Source organism: Fusarium oxysporum, chromosome III, assembly GCF_013085055.1.
Source record: "Fusarium oxysporum Fo47 chromosome III, complete sequence".
In the NCBI taxonomy this organism is placed as follows: Eukaryota; Fungi; Ascomycota; class Sordariomycetes; order Hypocreales; family Nectriaceae; genus Fusarium; species Fusarium oxysporum.
Genome location: NC_072842.1, coordinates 497,900 through 523,999, shown reverse-complemented (window position 1 = coordinate 523,999; position 26,100 = coordinate 497,900). Strand labels below are relative to the sequence as shown.

The window sequence follows — 26,100 nt, the reverse complement described above, 5'->3', positions numbered from 1 at the left end:
ACAAGTAGTAGAATGAAGAAAGGATTGTTAATCATGGTAGAGTATCGGCGGATGGATCGCCATCCAGGGCGCCGTAGAAATGTGACAGAAAGAGTGGCTTGCATAGAAATTCAATGGCAGGTGACTATGTACATAAAGCAACGGTAATTTTGAGACTTTTGCATTTAATAAGGAATTGAAATGATACGACTAGCTCACGGCACTTCAATTACAGCTAGTTCGATCCTAAAACGGTTGGGACATACCGGCTGTGGCTGGCTGAAACGGGATATGATCGTGGCTGGCTGGGAAGGGGGCTTTGGCGTAGGCTCACAAACCTAAGCCTCATTATGCATGATAGATCTAGACAATCCTGAGCCAACAGTCGCTACAGTCGAAATTGTCCGTATTCAAGTTTGAGATTTGACTTCTGGGACCACAGCTTGATATCCTTGCGGAATGAGGGAGATTGCCCGTTCCAGGTTATTCGAAGGCGTTCGATGCATCCCTTCGCAATGCAAGAACGAGCGTCACAATATTCAGGACGTGATTCCTTCCGTTCTTTCTGACGATGTACTTTCTTGGCTGTCCAAGGGATGATCGGCCGTCCGGGCCGACTTGCATTGGCCAGTTCAGTAAGAGTCTGGCAAAGATGGAACTACTCAGCCAGCCTCACGCTTCTTCTACCACTGAGATACGCATAGCTCCCTGAATAGCCGCTACTACTGCTATACGAGACTTGATCCTGACTCTGAAGGCAGATACGTCTCACCCTCGACTGCTGCAACCGACCGGTGAACAGGTCTGAGCCTTGTTGAGAATTCTGAGGCAATGAACAGGCAGCACGTATCCAACGGGAGCTTGCCCTCAGCAAATGCGCTATAAGGAGTTGATAAAATATATTTAGACCAAGAGAAACAGATTTGAGGATTATTACTTGAACCAGGACCAAGTATCTGGAATTTGACCACTTTGCTATTTGCCCATCGCTAAACGGATGCTGCGAGGTTTGTCCACTGAGAAAAATCACGTACTAAGAGGAGCACTGGAGCTGCCAAGTTTAATGTCTTGAGGCTCAGCCAGCCATCAAACACAGTGAAACGGCTTGCTGGCTCGTTCACCTCTTGTTTGTCAACGGCATGCACCATGCCGCACGGAACAGACGGTTATAGTCCCGAGATCGCTTCCTCCCGCCACCTAAGTCCACCAAATCCAAAACAGCATTCAAAAGCAAAGATTGGCATGGAGATATTCAACATCAATGATGAGTTTACACGTTGGTGGTGTAGTGGCTTTTCTGAGGCTGGCTGGCAACCCAAGAATGGCCAAGCTGAGACATCGGATGGCCACCGCGGTTTTCACCGCCTTAGTTGCTGTGCTATTCAATCCGGCATCGAGGTCAAACCTTGTCAATGAAGCCGACAGAATTTGAGGTATTCAGACATAAACTGAGACCAGCTAGAGACTTTTGGGACTATCAGCCAGCCCACTCTCCTCCCAATGCAGCGGACAACATGGTGGCTTTGCAGCATTGCTTGGTTCTAGGCCCTTTGGATATAGCCTATTGCAAATGGTTGAGTGAAATGAAGCCAAACGACCCACAGATGAATCAACGATTCCACACCGGCTGCCTGGACGTTATTCAGAATGGGAAGCTAGACGACTTTGGTCGCAATAGGTAATTACCCCCGGGATGTTGATGTCGATCGATAGCTTGCTACATGTCTTAAGTTTTCCCTATTGGTGGTTACCTTGGCCCATGTAGAATGCTTGCGGTACATAGACGCAGCCGCGTCTGTTCTCATTGGCCACGTGAAACGACAGGCCCTAGCGACGTGAGGGTTCATTGATAGAAAAGTATCACCGGCCTTGGGCGGCGGAGTCAAATTCCTTCTGAGGCGACAAGGCAATTCCACTGCCCGAGATCGTGGCCACAGCGATATATTCTGTCGATCGCCGTGATGTACAGTACAGTGACTGAATCCGAGACATCCCCATCCTAACCACTAGATGTGCGGCCCGCTCCATCACAGACGGGTAGTCTTCTCTTTCGAATTAAATTTTAGCTTCCGTCGAAGCGGCATTCATTTCAATGACCCACTATGGTTAAGCCCCGAAACCTGTTATACAGCAGGCATGAATGCGCAAGGAGTCCAATAAGCCATGCTTCGCTCTGGTATGGCGGGTGTGGCTTTCACCCGGGCTGGCTGGTGTAAGACAGTGCAGTTGTGGTCAAAGCGATTTTTTTCTACTCACAAGGCCTATTAATGATTGATGCTAAGCAAATGGATGTAACAAGGACCTTCATATCACCTCTCGCTCTTTTCATTCTGCATCAATCACTTTTCCATAGTTTACACAACCACTACAATGTCTCTTTTGATCGGGAAAGGCGATACCATCTATGTACGTGACGTGGAGCTGGATAATGAACCGATAATCGTCGAATGGCAGCAGTGGTTTGTTGACCGCACCGAAAGCTATATCCCAGCTCAGTACCGTGGTAGTGATGGCACGAACCCTGGCAAGTCCCCCGATCGAGTAGCCTGAAGGCCAATGTTAACTCCGGAATAAGACATCACTGGACGAATTTTCATTCAAGTTAACAAAGCCGATGAATTTCGTCACAAGCACGATCGCTCCAAAGACATGTACACCGTACGAATCAATCGCGACTTCCTATACGGCCAGAACAAGGAACAGACAAAGCGCTTTCTAGTACTTCACAATAAAGACAACGAACCAAATCAAGTAGGTCTTATTCATTAGGCATTATAGCCCGAGATTGACGATATATAGTGTCGTTTTGTGCAAAGCGCCATTTTAGCGGCGGGAAACGAGGCCGCAAAGGTCGCTCGCAGCATGGGTTTTGATGGCGGCGTGGACATCGTCAAATTTGGAGAGAAATACTTCGGCGATAAATTACGAGAGTTTTAAAGGGTGCTCAAGGCCAGTCGAGGAAACTCGCGGTTTCCAGTAGAACAATAAAGGTATAATGCTCGAGTTTACTACCGCATTGGTTGAGAAGATGAATTTCGAAGTGTATGGTGAACTTGCCGTATCTTGAGTCATTAAACTGTAGCTATAATTAATACCAACATCCAAAGATCTCAGCATCAAGCTATAATCTCCGTCCTGGCGCATTTAATTTACAGCATTCCCGTGGCAACCGGTTATTTGACCATTCCTCAGACGACGACATTCTACCTGCTCCAGACACCCCGATGCCCATTATCAGTGGCTTCCACATAAGTATCATTTGGACCACCACCTATTAAACCTTTAGCCTGATTTTCAAAGAGACCAGTCTGCTTACCAGTTAATTTAATATCCGTGTTTTCAGGAAACGCGACTCCTATCTTAACCGTGAAGATCCTTGGTGGTGGGTTGTTGTTTGTGTACATGATCCTGAGCTTCTGGGACGTGCCGCTCAATGGACTAGGATCGGTTGTGCTATTACGAAGGATTCCTCGATCATTGAACAAGCTCACATGTGATACAGCGTTGTTGAGCTGGATGGCGAGAGTACTGTTATTGAAAACAACGAAAGTCATGTTGCAATCTTTGCGCCAGATAGTAGATTCAACTTTAATATGAAGATGAGAAGTAGAAGTTTTGTTATTGCAAATTGCGCCTTGGAGGGTTTTTTAAGCCTTCACTTCGCTTGATTAAGATCAAGATTTCCAAAGCCCTTAGAAGTATCTTTCACCAGGCCCTCACCGCTCATCACTCACCGTCATCACAGATGTTGCATTGATCCTGGTGGAGGGGATTAAAGTCTCAATGCACCTCATAAACGGAATGGTAGGCGGTAAGGGAAAGGATCGGTGCATGCTCAAGTCATGCAATATTTTGGGCCCATCCATGTATGTTTCACTCTCAGCTCTTTCCACGAAAGCATATAACGCCACAAAGACGAAGCGGGAAACTTGCATTAGTACGGGCATGAAGCTTCTCACCTGCATCGCGTACTCCGGCCTATCATACAGTTGTATTTCCTTCTCTACAAAACGAGCGGTTGAAGTCGTAGCAGGGTGGGGTTGGCAAATACATCCGAAGAAATCACCATGAAAAGAACAGGTCTTCCTCTTGGGCGGGGATAGCAATGACGACATGGTAGATTGACAATTCCATTAAGCATTCTGACAATCCTACTATGATAACACCGGAAACGTGTCAGATTTCGGGAGCAACAAAGTTGTTAAATAATGGCCGTTTTTGCATCTGTGAAGGAAACTCTGCTATCAAACAGTTGTATCTATATCGAGTCCTGCATCTATTGGTCGAAGCTTCACGAATATGGCTTGACTGTCTGAGAATTCATTCAAGTTTAGTAGCTCCAGAACACAACCTACCCCACCGATATTCTCGAATGTGGCTGGCTGTTTGCAATTTTTCACTATGTGTTGTCAGGAGAAGGTCGTAACTGACTAGGGTGGTGTCGTACTGGGACTTATAGCTTCAGCAATAGAGCAGTGATAGTCTTCAGCTTCTGAGTGTAACCGGGGCATGAAATCATTTCCAAATGGAGCGCTGCAGCCGTCTAAGCATGTCTCATGATCTTCCAACTCCCGGGATGAATAGACCTCCAGCTGTCATATTTTCCCCGGTCTCTGAACTAAGGTAGGCATCGCACAGTGATGTTGACTATTTGACCAGAAGTCTGGAACTCCGCCAACTCTCAAGTATTGGAGTGGTTGAACTGTTGATCCTGGCTATGCTAATCACTACTCTACTTTTCCTAGTTGATTCAAAGTATCCAGAGCACTTCAGCCAGCCACATAACCTCCTGTTGAGAATCAATATGGACTCATATGGTATAACGGGATTGGTGGAGCGTATGGCGACGTAGAAGATGTCTAGACTGTCACATTCCTCAGATGATGCCGATAAAGTGTCAATTAAAATGACAGCTAGTCTCTTTTAATCCTTCAACTGAAACATGTCAGGTCATAGGCAAAGCCAACTCCAAGCTGCTAGATACACAGTCGCAAACTATACCGGAAGGACCCACCACGTGGCGATTGGCGGCTTCTATCCAGGTATGGCGTGATAATGCGGGCGCAGCCTGGAAAGTCTGCAGTCAAAGACCTCAGCCAGTCACATTAAGCCTGGTAGGCTATAGAGCCTATTATCCCCTTGCTGTACTGGAGGATATCTTTTTCTTCGTGATAGAACGTTGATGGCCAATGGGGTACGAAACACAACCACAGATTTTGATGCGGTGTATACCTAAATGTCTAGGGGTGCAGAGCCTAAGTGAGCAGGCATTGGCTTCACAGAAGGAATATGAGAGCCACATATGCAGGATAATGATTGCCACGCAATAACCAGCTTCCAAACTTGTGTTAGTTGAAGGTAGGTCTCCCATCTGCCAGCCACATGTCTCTTCACCGTGGTGGGTATCATAACTAAAAGTTTGTAATTTGGAAAAAGTCACAAATTGGAATTCAACAACCAAACACTGAAAGACGAGACTGGCCATGTTCAACTGTCACAAATCTAGCTTGTAGCATAAGGGACTATTCAAAATAGGGCAGAGGGTGCTGAGCAGTCTAACTGACTCCAATCCAGATCGAAATAGACAATTTCTCACTTAGAATGACATGCATTGCTGTATTCACGACTAGCCTTATCGATTTGCAGACAACCTTCCCTTTTGTGATATGATGCAATCGGATTCATCTTATCACTAGCCGTAATAGGATAGTTTTGACATAATTGGAATTGCGAAATGGAGGCGGGTATGTATAAATCGAGATGTTCCAAAGCAGGAATGCGAGCGGAAAGAATGTGACAGAATCAAACCGGTCCAGAAGCACCGAGCTGCGCCGGCATCAGAGACAACGACGCCTCGAAGGCCAAGGAAATGATGTATCGAGAGAAGGTGACCCTAGCGGTGTAGTCGCGAACGCCTTCGAATAGCTCGTGATTCGAGTCGGTGAGTGCCATTGGCAATGCTTGCGCTGGCCCTGGAGGTAAGCTGCCGGTCCTTTCGCCATTCTGTCCTCCTATTTCTTCGGCTATAGAGTAAATGGGTCAGTGTAGCACGGATTATATAAACCAAGCATAATCGCCCGAGAAATCCAACTCTCTCATCACTACACAAACACTTCTCTACATTTTATATCAAAATCATCACACAGTCTTATTCACATCGAAACCATGTCTATCAACTTTCTAGGAGATAACTCTACCACTATTGCACTTGGCGCAAAAGTCAAGGACATCAAGTTCAAATACACGAATGGAAAAGAGGCAACGATTGCAGAAGGTGAAAAGGCCAACCTAGAGGGTGAGGCATATGAAGCATACGTCACCTACAACAATGGTGTCGTCAAGGCCTTCACGGTCTCAGCCGGCTTTGTGTTCCCGAAAAATGCCCTTGCCACGGTCGAATGTAAGCCACCAAGTGTGAAAACCTGGGAGCAGGGATCCATGTTTCTGATGTTGGAAAACACTAACAATATGCACAGTCTCGATTGCGCAGACTACCATTTCTGTGATCAGCGAGAAGGGTGTTGGAGGTGAACTCAAGCTTGTCGCAGGCGTCTAAGATATTGATGGCTCTGAAGAAATCTGGGGCTAGGGATCGATGGGCTGTCCACATGGAATCCCAACATATCATCCATTAGTTGCAACACAGGGTATTCAACATACTATTGCGGAGATATTAAATGAATCACACTCGTTTCTACATAATTCGCTCTCTTGTACCTGTTACTTCGTCCGTCGTTAAATTACACAAGTCCGATATACCAGCCGCCGTTGTCAGCTTTGTAAACCCTTTGGAGATACTCAACATGATTTTCATCGTAGTGCACACGAATTGTATCTATGTCGCAGCCTGAAGCTTATCCCTATGGCCAGGAATCATCTACATGGTAGCCCGCGAGTTGATACCAAGTTGATTGAGTTTGAGCTTCAGCATTGAGTTGATTGACAACTCATCTCGATACCCCTGAGCCATGGCCCATGGTTCCCGTCGACAGGCTTCCCGCGGGAAGTTGGTGGCGGATAAGTTAGGGGAGGTGGCCCCCCTGTTCCCTCTCGTATCTCGGTCCTCCGTGTTACTCGGCCGAAACTGTCATTTCAGAGACAGGTAGCCCCGTAAACCCCGAACTAACATAACCAAGGGTACCATGGGCTTAGATTCTGCCTTCTCTATTTCATCATTATTAGGATGGAAAAGACCTGTTCCGAATCAGTGAAACCCAGTATATGTAAACTTGATTCACTTGCGGGGAATTTATTGATTGCATATGTAACTCTTGGCATGCTCTAGTACCGGTATCTACTGAAGACCAAGTCGCTCGAAAGCCTCCTCGTATCTGGAGACGTCAGGGTCACTATCAAATCCCACAGAAATTACAGGAGATGAGTATTCCTTTCCAATGGCCCCCAGGACCGCCGGGAAGCCAACGCCATCGCAAGTGACATACAACGATGCATAACGAGTAGTCGCCGCCAGCGAAGCTGCATTTCCAGCAGGGATGAAAATAGTCTGACGAGTCTGGACTTCCTGCGCATAGTCTCCAACGTCAACCCTGAAAGCCCCTTCAACTACGATGATGGCTTGGTGGCTAGGATAGCTGAGTTTGGGCAGTTTAGATGGAATTCGGGTTGTTCCTTCAATGCGAGACACCACGAAGCGGTTGTGTGTCTGCTTCAAGCCGACCAAGGGCTTGAACAGGAGTCCTGTGGCCGCATACTTGGGCCTGGAGTCTGCTTTGAGAAAGTATGGTTCCGGCCCGTCCGGGATAACGCTGTCGGTCGGTAGGCAAAACGTGACCTCGGTGGCGGGATGACCTGGGACAGGCACAAAGTCATGTTTACCAGGTAATTCCATAAGACGAGGAAACAACGTCTTAGTCGGGTCTCTTGTATCTGGCGACTAATACAGGACACTATCCTCGGAGGCAACGTCACCCATTGCGTAGAACATTTCAATCCAATCCGCAGGAACAATTGGGCCCTAGAACTCTGTATGGGTACCTAACATCTGGTAACGATGTATGACCCCATTGCGAGGCATTAGTACCCCAGTAATTATCGTAGTGAGAGAAGGGCTGCGCTTACATGTGGTACACTGGCCATGTCTCCAGGATCGAGAGTACGACCTGGTTCATTGGCCCAGACGCTCACCTGACCCTTGGTGCAGAGAAATATATCATGTGCATCATCGTGGCAGTGGAACCCAATAGGAGGCCCTTCTATAAGTCTCGAGGTAAGCTACTGCGACTACTTTTCTAGATTGCTATACATACCGGAACCGCCTGACGTCACCAATGCAAAAGTGTTATTTGTCTCTTTCGCGGTTACCATTACTCGGATAACCGAGACAGAAGATGGTATGTCGACAGCATGTCCTTCAAGATACGGGACTATGTAAGCTTCGTCGGGTTTGCCTGGGGGAACTAGTGTAGACTTGATGTCGGCCATGCTAAAATGAGAAGAGCGAGTTGTGGAGCTGCCGAAGGCATACAGAAGTTATAGAGGTCCAAATGCAAGTATATAAATGCTTTGTATAATACTGGTGCTCGAGCATATGAGAAGTCGTGCTGCAGTAGTGCCGGGATATATTATTTATTCTAGCTGTGGAAACACGGTCTACCCGGGGAAGATGGGGTTGTGAACGCTCGGGGAATGTGAAGCCGAAACACAAAACCGAGAACCTAGTTACAATGGTACCAGAGAGTGGTGTATAGTAAACTGACTTCGTCGCTCTAAATAATCGGACATATATATAAATAGTACAATGATTTCCAGTATAATTAGTACCCCGGATCTCGGGATGCGGACGGATCGGAATATGGAGAGCCAAGTGGGTATTTTGGAAGCGGGTTCGGCACAGACGGACGGAGTTGCGGGAACCTCTGCAGCATTGAGTACTGCAACGTTAATTCAGTAACCAATTTAATATACCTGCATTTTTATTGACTCCCTGTTTCTTTTGTATTATAACTCTGCGGTTGGCTCAGAAATCATGCCATGGAGCAGATTGGTGATTATTCATATCCATCTGTCGGTGCTTCAAAGTCATAAATGCCAATGGCTACTTGGACTTTACAAGGCTGATAGATCCGGTAGGTGAAATTTCAACTTTCCTTTCAGAAACGATTCAAACCTCTATAGCAGCCCAGCTTGAAAAGCTTATCTTGAGCTATTGTGTGGGCAGTTGGCATGCTGCCTGAAGCGTGTTTTCGAGAGGGCGCCTTCCTCGCTACTCGCATCCAAGTTAAAGTCAGCTTTGGAATTGTAAATTACAAGAGCCACTTGTGCCTTGGTTATGGAGAACATGAATGCCATGTTTTCCGCCTCATTTCAACCTCAATCCGTCGTTGGGCGGACCCAGCCACCTTTTTCACACCAGTGATACCTAACGCAGTGGAGCTCCTCTGACCACTTATATCGGGCGTAAGCACCAATGAAGAGCGCATCCTCATGCCTCAGTGTGTGTATCAAGGCGCATATATCGACTCTTGTCTGCCTTACCATTCCATAACAAACCACAAACACAGTATGCATATTCATATCGATTGTAACTTCCGACATCTCAGCCATATTTCATATATTGAGCATCTCCTTTTCTTCCAGCATTTCCCCTTCATATCCATTCACCTTTAACCCAAACTTTAGGATGTCTTCATTGCAGCAGCAACGTAACAGTAGCGCCAAGCCTGGTGAGACAAGCCATGGTATAGATAATTTATGTGCAACATGTTCATCAGCATTTCTCAAAGCTTTGGATTCTTACGATACTTGGAGGAAGATGCTCTGCGAATGCGATGAGTCCTACGTGCTCGTTTGCGACCGCCTGGCGGAAGGTTCAGTCAGGCACCATGAGTCCTTCCATCGCTTGAGACAGGCCGCAAGAGCCGGGTGTCACCTTTGCAATCTCATAGAACTATATTGCACTATCTCCCCTATCGATTCAGACCTGCCTGTCATGCTCAAGGTCGACATCAGAAATACAGGCGGGCGGAATTATGCATTCGATGTTAGCGTCGACAAGGATTGCACTGAGATTCGGCTAGGCTTGAAAGGTGATTATAGCTGTGTCCCAGTTCGCCATCTTGCTGCTAACTCGTCGGACCAGATAACAAATATGCACCATCACAGCTCGCTGGGACATATTACCATCCCGCCGGCGAGATCCCCGACGCGATGTTCGACATGATTAGGGACTGGCTGCGGCAATGCCAGGCTGATCATCAAGAATGCCGTGATGATTCCCCGACACATATACCTACAAGGCTAGTCGACGTAGGTACGCTTGACTCGAGTACAGTTCATCTCATAGAGACTGGAAATGGATTTCATGCGCCGTACCTGACGCTGAGTCACTGCTGGGGTCAGAATGCCAATATTGTTCGTAGGACTGTTGGAGGAAATTTGGAGATCCCCTTAAAGAACTTGCCACGGACGTTCAAAGATGCTATTACGGCCACGAGGAGATTAGGCTTTACTTACCTTTGGATTGACTCGCTCTGCATCATCCAAGGCGATAAAATCGACTGGGAACGTGAAAGTGCCAACATGGCAAGCATCTATTCAAAAGGTATCCTGAACCTTGCAGCGACCTACTCCTCAGACAGCCATGGAGGTCTGTTGTTAGAACGGAACCAGCACCACGTCACCTCGTGTTCCTGGAAGCAGCAGATTGACCCAGTATCCTCGCGCAACCTCTGGGGAGACTGGATGCAATCTAGACAAGTTTGTTGGACCTTTGATCCCCAGTCCGAATTTGACGAGCTAGGTCTCGGAAGGCCCTTGCCACTCACCAGCAGAGGTTGGGTGTTGCAGGAGAATGTGCTCTCACCGAGGACAGTGCACTTTCTTCCAGGGGAGATCATCTGGGAATGCCGCGCACTGTCGGCTAAAGAATCAATCTACTGTCGTCCAGCCGGGCAACCTCAACAATTTAGGGGAAAATTTGCCTCGTCGCCTGAGACAGTCCCAGTGACGCGCAACGGCCCTAAGAACTTTTTGAGAACTGACTCAGGCGACTCAGGCGGCCAGGAGACTACCTCAGAGCTAACGAGTGGTGCAACGTCTAACCAAAAGCCCCAAGGCCAACTCTATAGCCAATGGTACGACATGGTCACGCAGTATAGCCAAAAAGACTTAACCAGATCGGAGGATCGGCTGCCGGCTATTTGGGCGCTGGCACAGAAATTTCAAGAGATGACAGGTGACGAATACTTTTCCGGAATCTGGAAAGACGATATCCTTACTGGCCTCCTTTTCAAGAGATTCCAGCCGCGACCTGGATGTAGCACGAAGCAAACCCGCGGTGGTCCGTCATGGTCTTGGGCGTCTACAGAATGCCGAGTGGAGTTTGAACGTGCCACTGCGCCCCCGTCCAGCTCTTCGGTGGAGATGGACCGGTTTCCAGACGCATCCTTACAAAGGTTTGTCATTGATCCAACTGAGCCTCGGTCTCTATCCATGGGCCGGACACGTCGAGCGGAGCTAGAAATCCAGACCCTGGCAAGGGACGTGGTCGGTAAGCGCCATGATTGGAATCCATCGCCCGGAAAGAAGGTTGCTAAAGCGATGGGGATCACCACTCCTTTGAGCGGTCATGGTCTTCATTCGAAGATATGGAGGAGTTATGAAGAACTAAGTAGCGAGTATGACCGCCAAGTACGTCGGTGGCCGGGCTTTTTCGAATTGAGTTTCAAGGAAAGATGGATCAGAGAGAGAACATCTAGGCAAGGCAGCTACCTGCCGTCTTTAAGTTTGGGTACTGATTGTTACTTCGGGTGGGCCGGAGCGAAGTTCATCGAAGAGGAACGTTGGAAGAAGAGAAACAACACCGGTCGAAGCCATGGACAGGACAAAATTCTCATTTGCGGCTCTTTCGACCTCGACTTTGATACTATCGAATTGGCAAACAGTTATGAGGGAAAGCCTGTGCTCTGTTTGCATATTAAAGGAAGGTATGGGTTATTGGCAGAGCTTGATGGTAGCTCACAGATGTACCGCAGGGTTGGGATTTACAGGCACGCGACAGGAAAGTATGAAATAGATGCCTGGGAACCCATGACAGTCACGCTTATATAGACTTAGTTAATATCCAAGGTCGGGTATCGTTAAATGGGATACATGGGTTATCGTGTTTCTTTCTCTAGATTATACGATTAATTCATGAAATCAGAAAAGAAATATAATGTTTTATTAGAAGTTTCAGGTTTGGTGACTTAATGCAACAGTTTTGCTCTTTTCAATCGACAGGGACCCGATATCTGAAAGAGTTTTAGATATTCTAGTCCACCAGAGTCCAACCATTAGAGTTCAATTGGTCTGTAATAGATTAGGAAAATTTAAGATAAGGCAAATATATTCATCAGTTTATTATATAGCAGCAAAAGAATTCAAAAACTTGCCAACGATCTCCTCAGTAGCTTTCCCAAATTTCAGGAGGGAGGCGCCCTCGACGTTCGAAGTCATCAGATACATCAACTAAATTAATAACAAATATTTGCACAACACCATTAGCTATGATATCTTATAAATTAACTTACTCTATATAATATTACACTCTTTTACTGCACTTCTTTAAGAACCTAGATAGGTTCCGATGAACAGCTGAGCCGAAGTTGAGCCAGTGAGCGAAAAGGCCATAACAGCGACAGTCCGTGCCATGTCACGTGTCGCTCGAACTTTGGTCTCAGGAGGCCGAAAGGCTTGCCTTTAGGGTACTGAATTCACAGAAGAGGTGTCTTATAGGAGAGAGTCCTTCTATAATGTAGAGCATGAAGCGCTCAATAGCAGTTTAAAAGCTGCAGGGCCAACAAGAGGAGGCAGAAGAGATCGAGAGGCAGGCTTTTGAGATATTAAAGAGGACACCATCTTGGCACTCTGGGCTCTATGCGTAACTTGGCAGTCATTTGGGCAATTCGCAATAGGCTTTCAGAGGCTATAGTCCTTATGAGAAACTATGTTGCCCTGCAGCAACATATACTTGGTGCAAGTCATCCAAAAAGATTGGCGGGGGTAGGAGAGCTTACTAAGTGGGAGGAGCACATAGGTAATCAACTAGAGGTGTTGAACACGGAAACTTAGTCACTTGTTAAAATATGAGGAAAAGAGGTCCTCATTACAAATATGGTGACGAAAAGTACCCAACGATTTCAACTATCCTTAACTAGATATACAAGGTCAGACTTTGCTATCCGCTACCAGTTATCACCCCTATCTAACAGCCTTAAGAATACACACTCAGACTTGGGCTTATTAAAGCCCTATCACATCTCATACATCGATCCACGATGGTGATCTGTCCTCGCCTCGTCAAGTTCATAGTTATACAAAGTCCCCGGGCTGGGTGCCTTATTGAGAGGGGAAGAGGTTGAGGGGGATAGTTGAGGGGTTGGATCATTTGATTGAACCGGCGCCGCGTAGGAATGCGTGCTCACGTCATAAGCCCCAGCCTGAGTCTCCACAAATTGAGTATTGCTTGTTACCTTTGATGGACTGTGAGGTTGTTGTGCCAAGCCAGGCGTATGCTCAGGGGGAGCAGCCATATTGCCTCTTCGGCGACGTAGAAGTATGAGCCCAAATAGTCCCAAGGCAACGAGACCAATGACGCCTAGACCGCCGACTACACCACCAACAATCGCGCCCACGTTGGGACTGTCTCCAGGGATGGATGTTGCAGAGGTAGATATTTGAGTGGAGGAGCTTGACGCCTCTACTGTAGCAGAAGCAGTCATACTTGATCCGCTCTGGGTTGGTGTTGTTTCCATCTTTGATGGCGCTGGTCCATCGGTGATCCATTGCGTCTCGGAAACCCCATCAACGAAAACCACGGTACTGAAGTTCCGAGATTGTCGAAAGCTTGTGCTATCAAATTCAAATCTTTCATCAACTGATATTGTATTGCACCCATAGGAAAAGATTCCGTTGCCAAGCTCGAGTGTGACACAAAAAGGTTTTTCAGACGACGGGCTACGACGGTGGCCATAAGTCAGAAAGCAACATCCAAAGGGATTGACGGAGATCTGAACTCACCATCCAGCAATGGCATTACGCGTATTTGTACGGCATTCGCTGTTGCAAATGGCGGGGTCAAAGATGGCGGTGCTGTCTAAACAAGTGGTGTAGATTTGTTGCCAAGCGCACCAGAAACGGTTGATCTGGCCCTTTTCCCAGGTGCAAGGCCGGCCACCAGGGCATACCCAGACAGCCTCATCATTATTGGTGAACCCGCAGGTTGGATCTGGGGCAACAGTCACGGTCAGCGTGCCAGAGGTAAGTTGGCTCAGTTCATCAACGTCCCGTTTTCGTGCCAGCCTACGTGACCGTGGCACAGGATCAGGCTTATGCAGATCAGTGGTCATGGGAATATTTGCAAGATTTTTGAAAGGGTTTTGCTTGACAGGAGTTAGGAGCCGATATTAGAGACCTATAGAGAGAAAGGAAGAGACACTGTCCCGCTTAAGTACTACCTGCACAGCAGAATCTGTCAGGCAGCTGACACTCCAGACATTGAAAAGGCTTGCATTAGCCAAAAGCCTTCATTCCTTGTCCTTGCGATAGATTTGAAGAAACTTGCCTAGAATATTTCATCACAAACAGCATCTTATCTAAAGTACTCTCCACTGACTTAGACCTTGTGTGTATATTTATGTTCTTGCCCATTAGCGATTTAAGACAGGTAAAGTCGTCGTGATGGAAAAAAAAAAAAAGAAAAAAAGAAAGAAAAGAACAAAGATAAGAATAGTTAAGACCAGTACCTATTGAACGATAAGAATGTAGTCAAGCATTAGGCAGCTTGGTTCTGACCTTTAATAAAGTTCAGTGAATGCTCGGGCGTTTGGGAGTTTTAACGCCTCGAAAATGTTTCTCCCCGGGATTTAAAAAGTCAATTCTTTAGATTAGGTTACTTTAAACACTTTATACTGAAGATGCTTCACTAGGAGCTATTTTCATAATTAATGGCTCAGATACAGGCCTCAGCACAGTGTCTTTGGACTAGTAGCGTTGGTGCTGTATTTAGTATACCTCTATTTAAATCGAAAAGAAAACATGTAACAAAGCTGATATGTACAATAATAATCTCATCAGATATACAAAAAGTATAGTTTCTAGATTATACTTAAAACCTTATTGACAGCTAAATGTGGACAGGACAATTTGACAGTTTTTCAGAGTTTGTGTGGCGTTGATTAGACTGTCTTAGCAGAGCAGACAACGCCTAACCTGTTATTAAGTTCTGATCTTCAGTAGCAATTCATCTTCGTTTTATATTTGATAGGCTACTTCTTCTAGTGGTTGTTCAGCTTGATGCCAGATTTATGCACAAAGTCCAATTCGGGTCTGCACTGCAGGCGTAGTGGTCCAGCCTCATTTGAAAGATTACTAGATTCACATTACTCAGTGTTGATATGGACCAAAGTCTCGCCGCTACGTCGTAACAATATCTGCATCTTCGCGCTTCCAAGCGTTCATTTACCTCAGCATGCGTATTTCACTACTGTGCGGATATGGCAACCTAATCCAAGGATAGGAAGCAGTTTAATGTGATCGACAACGCATAGATGATCATTATTGATGAGACTTACTTTACCACTTCCGAGACACAATGCCGCGTTTTGACGATCCAAGACACATGCAAAATAAAGTCAGATGAGCAAACCTAGCTGATGCCACGTAAGCAATAGATAACCCGTTATGTTCACATGCATTACGCCTAGCGAGAATTTGCACGGCTGTTGGGTGAAGAGCATCTGTGGCGCGGCCACCACAACGCCAGTCAGCTACTTTTTGCGCCTCCGATTTTGCAGGTGACTATTGAATGCACATTTGCCCTCTCCCCCGCAGATTGATCCAAGACTGGGGCCATGTTGTGAATTTCTGTGTGGTCCTTAACTTTCAGGTTCCCCAAAATGGGCTTTGAACCATAATAACAGGCGTGATACGCCACAGCGAAAGACACAATAATTTCCACTTGAGGACCCTCAACAAGTGGCGCGGCTGCTTTCTTGACCTTGTGATCCAACGAAATTCCCAGTTCCATATTTTGAAGCTTTGAATAGAAAAACTTGAACTTCGGATGTATAGCTGAACGGAAGTGATGGATTGTGTAGCTTTTTGACCATCAGCGGGATAAACAGAACTCTGAGCAGGACCAAATACCCCATCGGTGTATAGCTCAGCCAGCGACAGGCAATCTCCATACAACTTAGGACCCAACGAAACTCGTATATTATGCTTCCTCGTATTTCAGCAATATAGTAAGTGACACTTAGGTATTCAAAGCCCAAAGTCTTATCTAATTACCTTATGTGGTATTCAATTATCCGCAACGAGGAGCTTTGCATCAGAACTCACTGCTTCCACGGACGGAAGGATTTAATCAGAGCCAAATTCTGAGACTTTCGTCAGAGGATCAAAAATTGGGATCCTAATACCAAAAAGGGACCAGAGGTTGACCCGGTTGGGCCCAGAAATGGAGAATAGAGCCGCATTGGCCGGCTGCTAAGCCAAGGGGGCGAGTAGAGCTGTTGGGGGGGGGGGGGGGGGGGGGGGGGGGGGCTGAAGGGGGCCTGAGGAAGAGCCATAAAAGCGGCAATCTATGTCAGGTCACGTGTGGCTTGACTTTCGTCTCCTAATACCGCCTCATTTTTCTTGATTGGTATCGAAATAGTCTCACTGATACAGGTTCTGCTATTTCTCCTTGTACAAGGGTATTACGTGTACGAGGTGATGGAACAGTCTTCCAGTGACTGGCTGCACTTTTGGCAAATGGTTGGTAGCACCGCAGTTTGAGGCCATCCAGACCCACAACTTCCATCCATATCGGAAATTCACCCGACTCTCAGCTATATATAATGAGGTCTTCGAGAACACACGGGACTTCTGCAATTTCTTCCTTACCTCTCATTCCAACATCAAAAGCAACGCTACCTATTTAGTTACAATCGACCGCATCTCTACAACACCGGCGACATGGTCACGGTAGCTAGCGGCGGCGCCCCTCTAGTGATTGCTGGCACCATTGTAAAAGAAGCAATGGCTGTTGTAGCAGCCTCGCAGTCAGCAGCGGCGGGCTTTGCCGCCAAAGCTGCAGTTGACGTCGTGGGCGCCGTAGCCGTGGGTGAAACCGCCTTAGCTGCGGCTGTTGCACTCCAAGGCGCTGCTGCTACTGCTGCTGCATCCACGGTTGCTGCAACCAACTTTTGGAACCCTGTTGGATGGTCACTTGGGGTCGTTATCGTCGGTGCACGTGAGACAGCACCTCACAATATCACCTGGGACTGTTACAAGCCTATCATCCATGACGCTGTGGAGGAACCACCTAAACCAATGCTTCTAGCCGCACTGGTCTCTCACCCAATGGTTGCGCGCGTTGATATCTCAACCAAAGCCACGTCTGCTGGTCTTCCCGATATTGAGATAGAGAATGTTGCTGGTGAGCTGTATCTCTTACGGGGCGTCGCATTACCTTGGGGCGCGGTTGCGTATCATGCGGACAGGATGGAGGAATGAGTTTCTAGAGTCTGCTTGTGGTCAACGGAGCTATCAATAGGATCTTGTTACACCGAGCTGGTCAAAGTTGACATAGATTGTAGACGGGAATAACCAGTGAGATTGGATATGTGCTCGAGCGGGGGAAAACCCCAGCAGGTATTCATATGTCCTCTTGTAATGTATGTTTCTCAACAACAGCAAGAAAGCCATCCGTTTTCTCAAACATACGCTTGATGGATTAGATCTTAGGTGAAGGCCGCATTTTCCAAGAGACTTGATGCGAGTTTGCAAGAACTTGTTAGTCTTTTTTGCCGGACGGAGTGGTCGCCAAAGCCCCTGAACCAGCTAGTAATATTAACCCCACGGAAGAGTGAGTCTCCCATGTGAAGTTTACGTGCCGGTACAGCCATGAAAGGCGAGATTGAATATATAGAAAGGCCTGATATTGGCCAAGATTTGCGGCTGAGGCACTTGGTGCTGATATCTCCAAACCGGCAGGGGGCACTTGGGATGAAAATCCCACGTTTCGCATCTTGGCACCCGCTACAGGATGTCACCCAACCTAGCCCTGGATTTCAAGTTTCAGGTGTAGGAGAATTCATTTAGAAGCTGAAATCATGTTGTATATTTGCTACGTAGGCTTCGTTGGTGACAAAGCCTGCGTGGTCTTTTATTATCAGCCCATGTTGGGGGTTTCTTGAACATAGCCTGACAGTGCCGCCTGATAGTTCAAAGTTACTCCAAGTTCTATTCTTCAAAGGTGTACCAATTCAGGTTGCTTTTACAAAAGTCGTTTGGGAATTGCGAAGGTGAGGACATAGAAAGCCCTCGGTAGATTTGCGTTGGTTTATTGTACCAGGACACCGGCACATCAGCCGTCCTTGGCGATGCGAAACCTGTTGCCGCCAGAAACCTTGACCGGGACCATCCCAGTAGCACTGTAAGGAAACGACCTGAAGTTTATATCCGTAGCTTTCCATTGACTTTGGCATCATGTTGCTGCGAAAGACTCCCGTGCTTCCGTCTGTACGCAGATACTGTTGTCATATTGGTGTCTAACAATACCGACTCAACGCTTCGTAATTATGTCCCCTTTCAGCTGCATACGTCGTCTGGCCCAATCTCATCAACCGCAGTGTCATGATGTGAGAGTCAGCAGCGATATCCGCATCACTGCAGTAGCCTCCAAAACCCTAGCTCAGGGTAAATCATCCCAGGTGTTCAATCAAACCCCCAAACTTCTCGCAAATTGACCAAGCGCCGCGGCAACTTGTTTGCCAAGCCGCGGTTTCAGCCAGACCCACGTTTGCCATGCTGTCGGATATGGAATTTGCGACGGTTTTTTGCGTCGTATTGATCGTGGATATAATGTTACTCTGCAGAGTCAGTTTTATGTGTTATCCAGACAAATGAGGTTCAACTATCGTGTATCCACCGAATTGTCTCACTTAAAGTACTACTAGTCTACCAGATCGGATCGATGTAACCATTTTCTTGATCCTGCATCAGTGCATTTTGCATCGGCCAAGTGCTAAGTCTCAGGGCAAAGCTATGCCATGGAACTCGGCACTCAATTAGAGTGCTGCTGTGGCTTGGATTTAGTTTACTTGCTGTCTCGTTTACCCCCTCGTTCACCTCCTCGCTTACCTCCACGCTAAGCTATATACGGTATCGTAATAAAACATTAAATCATCCACAATCGCAGCCCAGAAGACGGCTATCGGGGGGGCGTGACAGGGATACACACACTTCATTTGATTGGCATCCCGCCAAACCTGTCAACTCTGAAACACAGTAGCGCAAACTATCACGGTAAACCGGCATCAATAACACGATCTTGATATTAGACGGATCGTTGAATGAAACCATCACGGCTGTGCCTTTCGATTTCCCCCTCTTACGTTTGCGAGTCCAGACCAATCCTGGAGAAATGGCAGTTGGGAAATACAGGGTTTCGGCATTGGAAACAGCTAGGGACGATGCACTTAGTAAAAACCTCGTCAGCATCGACAACCTAGTCAGCTCATCAGCAAGGAAATTACTTCGTAGTGTTCTGGAATGTTGTATATAAGACTAGACCTGCTCTAACCACCAACGACCATCCAATCTCATCAACACATTCTTTTTTTTTCAAGCTTCTATTTCTTCATTCATTCATTTAAACAAAATATTACATTCATTTTCAACATAAACACCAACGCAAACATGTTCGGAAGCATTTCTACTTACTTCGTCACCCTCTTGGCCGCAGCCTCGACGGTTGCCAACGCCGCTGCTACTTCCAAGAACCCCGTCTACACCGGCCTCGGTACCCGATACGGCGACAGCGATGGCTGCACTGAGGAGGATTGCTGGCAGAAGGGTGCCTGCAGCTTTGTCGACTACAAGCTGCCCGCTGGCATCGACGGAACTACCTGTGTCTCTGAGGATATCTGGAAGGATGGCGCCAACTGCGGTGGTTGCATTCAGGTCTCCTACAAGGGCAAGTCCCTCAAGATCATGGTATGTCTAATTACATATTGCGATAAAGTACGTGGTTGTCTAACTGGTCCAGGTCACCAACAAGACTGGCGGCGACAAGAACCATCTCGACATGACCCCCGCCACCTGGTCCAAACTCACCAACGGCATGACCGGCGGCGGTGTCGACGGCATCAAGTGGAAGTGGATCGCCTGCCCTCTCAAATCACCTCTCCAGGTCCACATGCACGGCGGCGCCTCCAAGTACTGGTTCGCCGCTACCATCGAGAACATCACCCACCGCGTCAAGGCTGTCGAGGTCAGCAGCGACAGCGGCAAGACCTGGAAGGCGACTACTCTCAAGGACCCCAACATGTGGATCCTCAAGGGTACGCTGCCCAACGACACTGCCTGGGTCCGCGTCACCAGCGTCAACAACAAGAAGGTCATTGTCAAGAACGTTGCTCTCAAGTCTGGAGTCGTCACCAAGGGTACTTCCAACTTCTAAGGGACTTGAGTAGCATGGTGGAGTGGAGGCAGGGCTAGAGGCTCTGAAGCTGTTTTATTTTGTGCGTGTGTTGATAGTCTCAAGCTGGCCTTTATGGTTCATATGAAAAAAGTTTCTTGTATATATATTCTGCTGAGATAGACGCTAGAGGTATCTCTCAGCCCAATAATATGAACCATATCTAATCATCGATCTCTTCGATTATTGTCATTGGGTGATTGAATCGACACATGTGTTACTAGCGCATCATGAAGTGGATTGCTAAATAAATAACTAAGACCATCTGTCTCTTCTCGGGTATACTCTGGCCGATGGCTCCCTAAACCTTCTTCTTTCCTTGGCCCTCATACTCATCAAGTCATCCCATCTTTTCTAACGAGTCTCAATCTCAGTAGCACGAGGCCCCTTAGAATCCACCTCAGTCATCATAACACCTCTCTCCTTCATATCAGCCCTAGCAACCTCACCAACATCAACCGCATCACCATCGAAGTACTTGGCGATTTCTTCCATGGGCGTGTAGCGGGTCTCGATGAGGAAGAAGTAAATTACATACACCTCAAAGCCAAGGAACACGCAGTAGATGGTGTAGTACTTCCATCCCATAGCCTCAAGAGCAATACCATTGATGTACTGATTGAAGAAGAGCGCGGCAGTGACACAAAAGTTGAGCCATGTGAAACCCTTAGCACGAAGACCGTAGGGGAGAATCTCAGTGGTGTAGTTAGCCATGAGACCAGACCTGCACCCTGTCAGCTTGCAAGCGATATCAAAGGGAAAGGCTAGTACTCACTTGATGTCGTAGAAAAGACCATAGATGAAGGTCAGAGCCACAAAGGCGTAGCCAAGAGCCTTGTTAGGATCGATATCATATCGAGCCGAGACAATGGTCCAGAAGGTGAAGATGACACAAGTTCCGATAGTCGAAGTAAGATAGATAGGTCGACGACCGAAAATATCAATGAAGAACGCAAAGGCTGTGTTGATGATCAAGCCCTGCGTCTTCATACCTGCATTGATACCAAGCTGAGTCTCCGCCTTGGTGATACCAACGTTGTCCATGATACCCTTGAGATAATAAGAGATCAAACCGTTGCCACTCCACTGACTGAAGAAACCCAGAGCAGTGATGAGACCAATTCTCTTACGGTTACCAGGAGTCTTGAGGAAGTCGACCCAGGCTGTCTGTCCAACGTCTTTGTCGAGGGCGATGGCGGCCTTGATTTCGCTAAACTCGAGCTGGACAAATTCATCATCGGGGTCATCCTCTGCGTGGTAATGAGTGAGGACCTTGAGGGCTTCGTCATGCTTATCCTTACTGAGGAGCCAACGGGGACTCTCGGGCATCCAGAAGATTCCGACGAGGATGATGACACTGCAGATGGACTGGAGAAGGCTGGGAAGTCTCCAGGACCAGTTGCTCTGAACAAAGGGTCAGTCTCAAAATAGTTTGTAAGTGAGAAAGAGTGGCGTACCTTGATCTGGAGGGTTCCGTATGTAACCCAACTAGAAATGAAAGCACCAGAGTGATAGGAAGCACCACTCAACGTCACAAGAATAGCACGATCCTGGGGATGCGCAATCTCAGCGATGAGAAGAGGCGCCGATCCAAGAACGATACAATCACCAAAACCCAGAATGATACGTGCCGCAACAAACATTCCAAAGTTCTGAGCTCCAGCCTGAAGACCAACAGCGAGAAGCATGAGAATACAACCAATCTGTACACCAACCTTGCGGCCAGCCCAATCGACCAGATAAGGCACCACAAAGAGACCAATGAGAGAGCCAAGACTCATAGAGGCATTGAATAGGCCGAGGATGGAGCCTCGTGGGTGGTTGAAGTACTCTTGCCAGTAGGAGAGGGTCTGAAGGCCGTTCATCATGGAGCCTGAACATGTTAGCAACCTTTGTGAGTGAAGTAGTGACATGGTGGAGTTTACCATCGAAACCATTGGCAGTGTTGGTGAGAATGAGGATAATGATGTAGAAGTACAGAACGCGCATATTAGGTCTCTTCCACCAAGGCACACGAGCAAATTCCTTGCCAGCAAAGAAGAAATGCCCTTTAGCTGGCTTATCAGGAATGACCTTTTGGGTCCGCTTGGGAGGACTGAGAAGACCCATGATGCCTGTAGCTTTCCTCGGTATCTGTGAGTGAAGTTCTGAGCCTAACGATCAACACTGGGGAGATGCAGTAACTTTATATCACTGACTCGGTAAGTCTACTTGACCCAGCGATCAAAACCCAACAGACCGTTCCATCAATGCACCCAGGACCCTCCACGCTCAGCGATTGGCTCGGCTTACCCCAAATTGAAGCTTCTTTCCCCGCATGTCTTTATCCGAGCTACGAGGAACGAAAATCATCCCCATGGGGAATTTACATGTCCAATTGGCGTAGACCGGTTAATTATTGCGATAGACACGCGCGCGGGCGTAGAAGTTAATTAGCCTGTTGGGCTTCAGCGGGTAAATGTTAGGCTGAAAGCTTAATCAAGGACCAACAGTAATTAGAGTCATGTGTTAGAGAGTGACGATGGGGCATACAATTCACACCAATAGGCTGGAACCGGATATACGAAGCTCGGAGCGTAGCCGAGCCGAATTCAATCTCAATTGACTTGGCGTTGGAAGTGCTTATCTACTCAACCTGCAGATCGACGACTTCAACCGTGACACTCTCCTGCGCCAAGGCAAACACGCCGATAACGGGACCTACAAAGTCTGGTCCAGTCATATCGAGCGTATCAAGCGTCGCAATATGCTCCCAGTCTTTCCCGGCTGTGTAAAATACCCGATATTCCTGCTCAGTGTACTCAAAGCGGAATTGGATGGTGTCAGCATCCTTGTCCAGCGCGCGCTGTTCCGTCTTTTTGAGATCCTTAGCGTTATTGACGAATTCGTAAATCACTGCCTTTTGAGCGGTGTCATAAAAGACGCGCAAGTAGCGGTGCTCGTCTTTGTAAACTGCCAGACCGGTCTTCAACTTTGCCTCAGCGGAAGATGCGTTGATCTTGAAGGTTGCGCTGCTTTGGCCTGCGTGCAGACGCTGTCGCTTACCTACAAAGCTAGGTGATTCCTGTGAATGCGATAGATCGACGGATGATGATGTTACACTGATCGTCTTGCTTCCGCTGTCAATCTTGTAGTTCTCCAAAATTGGGTCTCGGATGTACAGGAAATCCACGCCCTCCACTGCTGTCAATCCCTGCACTGCGTTGGCACTCGCGAGCCGGGATGTATCAATTGTAGCCTCGACAGATTCAAGACGGAGCCAATCATCGGTCCACTCTGCAGGCGTGAGATGCGACTCTCGACCCATGTTGTATCTTCCGTCTTTATCTCTGCGTACTCCGAGAAGAACTCCCCACCACTGACCGTTCTCATCCTCGAATACGTCGCAGTGGCCAGTATGGCGAATGTACATGTCTTTGCTTGCCGGGACCAGAATGGGGTTCTCTGGGCATGGCTCGTAAGGACCCCAGACATCGCGAGATCGAGCCATGGTGATCATGTGGTCTTCGTGTGTTCCTCCCTCAGAAATCATGAGGCAGTACCAGCCATTTCGCTTGTACATATGCGGCCCCTCGGGATAAACGCCTCCTGTACCCTCCCAGAGGATCTTTTCGTCAGATAGCTTCTTGCCCGTCTCGATGTCAATCTCAAACTGAGCGATCTTGGTGTAAGGTCCTGGGGCCTTTGAGCCCTGGATATATGTCTTGCCATCATCATCAAAAAGAATACTTGGATCAATACCATCGAAGTCATACCAGATCAAATCGTTCCATTGACCTGACCAGATATCCTTCGTGGTAGCGATGAAGTTCTGCAAAGCATACCGAGTATCCTCTGCTGCTCTCACGACATTCGTGCAGACAACGTAGAAAGTACCATTGTTGTAACGAATCGTTGGCGCAAAAAGACCACCAGTCGCGAGCATAACTTCTCCAACATCCGGCATACGATTGACATCAGTGTCTGACCGATTCAAAGCAACCTGTCCCGGTCTACTGATAACATTTCCTACACCCGTCAGCACCAGTACTCACAAAGACATAGGCCACATGCCGATATGCTTCCATGACAGAATATCCTTGGAGGCGTAAACTGGAATACCAGGAAACATGTGAAAAGTGGAGTTGACAAGAAAGTACCACTCGCCAACCTTGACGATGGACGGATCGGGCGAGAAGCCAGGGATGATGGGGTTGGAGGGCGACATTGTGGCTGCAGTATCTGTCTCTGCGTTGTTGTAGAAGCTTGACCTTTTCGAGATGGCAGTTGGCATCGGCAGCTGAGTTGATTCTTATGTTCCGCACAATGTGGTCAAATGCATGTTGGGGATATCCGGCTGGGCTGAATGTATTTATCCGCCCAATCAGCTGGCGCTAAATTGAGGGGACGGAGGTTGAAGGAGGTAGTCTTATCGACCCATTGGAGACAGTGTGTGGATTGTTGTACGAGAGTGCTTTGCCTTGTTGAACAGTGGTGTGGGGTGATGGTATGATATTATTTCATCAGCAGCAGGGCGTGTTTGGTGGTTATTAAGGTATGATGTCTCTTTGGCAGATGTGGTGAGATGATGAGTTTGACTTACCCTGTACCTACCACCTAATGATGTCAGGCGTGTGTGACGAACACAAACCAACACCGCCGGCGCTTATTACTCACTGAGGCTGAAGTGTTATTCGAGTTGCCTCATCTTAATTTAAATGACCAATTATAAAAAGATGACTGTTATTGCCAGCCATTGATTTTCTCATGGGATCATAACATGCGTTGTAAGCCTCTTCAAACCACTAAAGTGATGCCTAGATGGTTGCATCACTTACTAATGATTTTTTCTTCAGCACAATCGTGCCATAACGTTCCCAACTCAAGATATCCGTCTGTTCAGCTCACCTATGAATAAAGGCGGCCTTACCTTCACGGACACAGAGACCGGCACTGAGGCTCGTCGAAACACAATCTTCATCTGCGGGCCTGGTCACGAAGCGCCTTTGCGAGAGGACAACAAAGAGTGTTTCCTGACCCTACATACTGAACAGAACCATACTCTGAAAGCATATATATCGCGGATTGAAAGTGGATTGGGAGGCATCCAACTCCCACCGAATAGCACTGCTGAAGAATACAAAAAGGCAATTGCAAAGCAACCCAAAGTTTTGGAAACGGTGGAGTGCGGAGAATCTCGAGAACTCGAAGACTTATAGAGTCGAGATTGATAAAGAATCTACCATAAAGGGATGGTTCGAGGGTAGTGGTGAAGAGCTTCTTCGCAAGCCGTTGACTGAGAGGACGGATGATAAGATGAAGAAGGAGCTGATCATGATTAATGTAGCTCAAGCAGCCGAGTTTACTATGAAACGGCCTGATATGGACTGGCCGTAGCTGACTACTCATATATTACTCTATCAAGATGCGACTTTTACTCATCCATCCTGGTGACATTATCTAGTGACTCCTTCACGGATCATTGCCATGTCGCAAACACCCAATTAGATAAAGAGTTGGTGCTAGCAACGACCTATATGAAAGAACCTATCAGTCTCTCAACCGTTACGGCTTATGAGAAAAGGGGATTAAAGTTACTTACGAGGTCACCGGGCTTGGCACTGCTTGACTTATTAGTTTTTAAAAGTATATTACAGTCGTACTTTAGATCCCTT

The 26,100-nt window shown here is 47.4% G+C and overlaps 9 protein-coding genes across 9 annotated transcripts; 5 read left to right on the top strand and 4 right to left on the bottom strand.

Annotated features, from left to right (window-relative positions):
* Positions 1-2,349: 2,349 nt before the first annotated feature.
* On the top strand, positions 2,350-2,916 carry FOBCDRAFT_270468 (uncharacterized protein; the record flags this gene model as incomplete). Its single annotated transcript, XM_054703682.1, has 3 exons — positions 2,350-2,520; positions 2,611-2,730; positions 2,779-2,916. The coding sequence occupies 3 exons, from the start codon at positions 2,350-2,352 to the stop codon at positions 2,914-2,916; spliced, it is 429 nt and encodes a 142-aa protein (XP_054559657.1).
* A 3,228-nt stretch (positions 2,917-6,144) lies between these two features.
* Positions 6,145-6,535, top strand: FOBCDRAFT_270467 (uncharacterized protein; the record flags this gene model as incomplete). The annotated part of the gene is made up of 2 exons (XM_054703680.1): positions 6,145-6,379; positions 6,456-6,535. The coding sequence occupies 2 exons, from the start codon at positions 6,145-6,147 to the stop codon at positions 6,533-6,535; spliced, it is 315 nt and encodes a 104-aa protein (XP_054559655.1).
* Positions 6,536-7,273: 738 nt separating this feature from the next.
* On the bottom strand, positions 7,274-8,421 carry FOBCDRAFT_270466 (RmlC-like cupin domain-containing protein; the record flags this gene model as incomplete). The annotated part of the gene is made up of 3 exons (XM_054703679.1): positions 7,274-7,873; positions 8,059-8,192; positions 8,247-8,421. The coding sequence occupies 3 exons, from the start codon at positions 8,419-8,421 to the stop codon at positions 7,274-7,276; spliced, it is 909 nt and encodes a 302-aa protein (XP_054559654.1).
* A 1,198-nt stretch (positions 8,422-9,619) lies between these two features.
* Positions 9,620-12,048, top strand: FOBCDRAFT_198077 (heterokaryon incompatibility protein-domain-containing protein; the record flags this gene model as incomplete). The annotated part of the gene is made up of 3 exons (XM_059608904.1): positions 9,620-9,677; positions 9,711-10,025; positions 10,079-12,048. The coding sequence occupies 3 exons, from the start codon at positions 9,620-9,622 to the stop codon at positions 12,046-12,048; spliced, it is 2,343 nt and encodes a 780-aa protein (XP_059464367.1).
* A 1,184-nt stretch (positions 12,049-13,232) lies between these two features.
* FOBCDRAFT_270464 (uncharacterized protein) lies at positions 13,233-14,327 on the bottom strand (the record flags this gene model as incomplete). Its single annotated transcript, XM_054703677.1, has 2 exons — positions 13,233-13,935; positions 13,999-14,327. The coding sequence occupies 2 exons, from the start codon at positions 14,325-14,327 to the stop codon at positions 13,233-13,235; spliced, it is 1,032 nt and encodes a 343-aa protein (XP_054559652.1).
* Positions 14,328-17,001: 2,674 nt separating this feature from the next.
* On the top strand, positions 17,002-17,478 carry FOBCDRAFT_270463 (uncharacterized protein; the record flags this gene model as incomplete). Its single annotated transcript, XM_031175304.2, has 1 exon — positions 17,002-17,478. The coding sequence occupies one exon, from the start codon at positions 17,002-17,004 to the stop codon at positions 17,476-17,478; it is 477 nt and encodes a 158-aa protein (XP_031046437.2).
* A 2,187-nt stretch (positions 17,479-19,665) lies between these two features.
* FOBCDRAFT_289434 (RlpA-like double-psi beta-barrel-protein domain-containing protein-containing protein) lies at positions 19,666-20,517 on the top strand (the record flags this gene model as incomplete). Its single annotated transcript, XM_031175303.3, has 2 exons — positions 19,666-19,962; positions 20,015-20,517. The coding sequence occupies 2 exons, from the start codon at positions 19,666-19,668 to the stop codon at positions 20,426-20,428; spliced, it is 711 nt and encodes a 236-aa protein (XP_031046436.2). The 3' UTR covers positions 20,429-20,517.
* A 219-nt stretch (positions 20,518-20,736) lies between these two features.
* Positions 20,737-22,555, bottom strand: FOBCDRAFT_257934 (general substrate transporter; the record flags this gene model as incomplete). Its single annotated transcript, XM_031175302.3, has 4 exons — positions 20,737-21,170; positions 21,222-21,850; positions 21,904-22,319; positions 22,372-22,555. The coding sequence occupies 4 exons, from the start codon at positions 22,553-22,555 to the stop codon at positions 20,801-20,803; spliced, it is 1,599 nt and encodes a 532-aa protein (XP_031046435.2). The 3' UTR covers positions 20,737-20,800.
* A 450-nt stretch (positions 22,556-23,005) lies between these two features.
* On the bottom strand, positions 23,006-24,876 carry FOBCDRAFT_216653 (glycosyl hydrolase). The gene is made up of 2 exons (XM_059609463.1): positions 24,500-24,876; positions 23,006-24,454 (listed from the first exon to the last, which is right to left on the bottom strand). Exons 1-2 carry the CDS (start codon positions 24,717-24,719, stop codon positions 23,073-23,075), a joined length of 1,602 nt encoding a protein of 533 aa, XP_059464366.1. The 5' UTR covers positions 24,720-24,876; the 3' UTR covers positions 23,006-23,072.
* Positions 24,877-26,100: the final 1,224 nt, after the last annotated feature.

Excerpts from the sequence above, each read along its gene's own strand:
- FOBCDRAFT_216653 (XM_059609463.1), bottom strand. The coding sequence starts at position 24,719 with ATGCCAACTGCCATCTCGAAAAGGTCAAGCTTCTACAACAACGCAGAG. Across the intron at positions 24,455-24,499 it reads TCTGTCATGGAAGCATATCG|GAAATGTTATCAGTAGACCG; the intron begins GCATGTGGCCTA and ends TGACGGGTGTAG.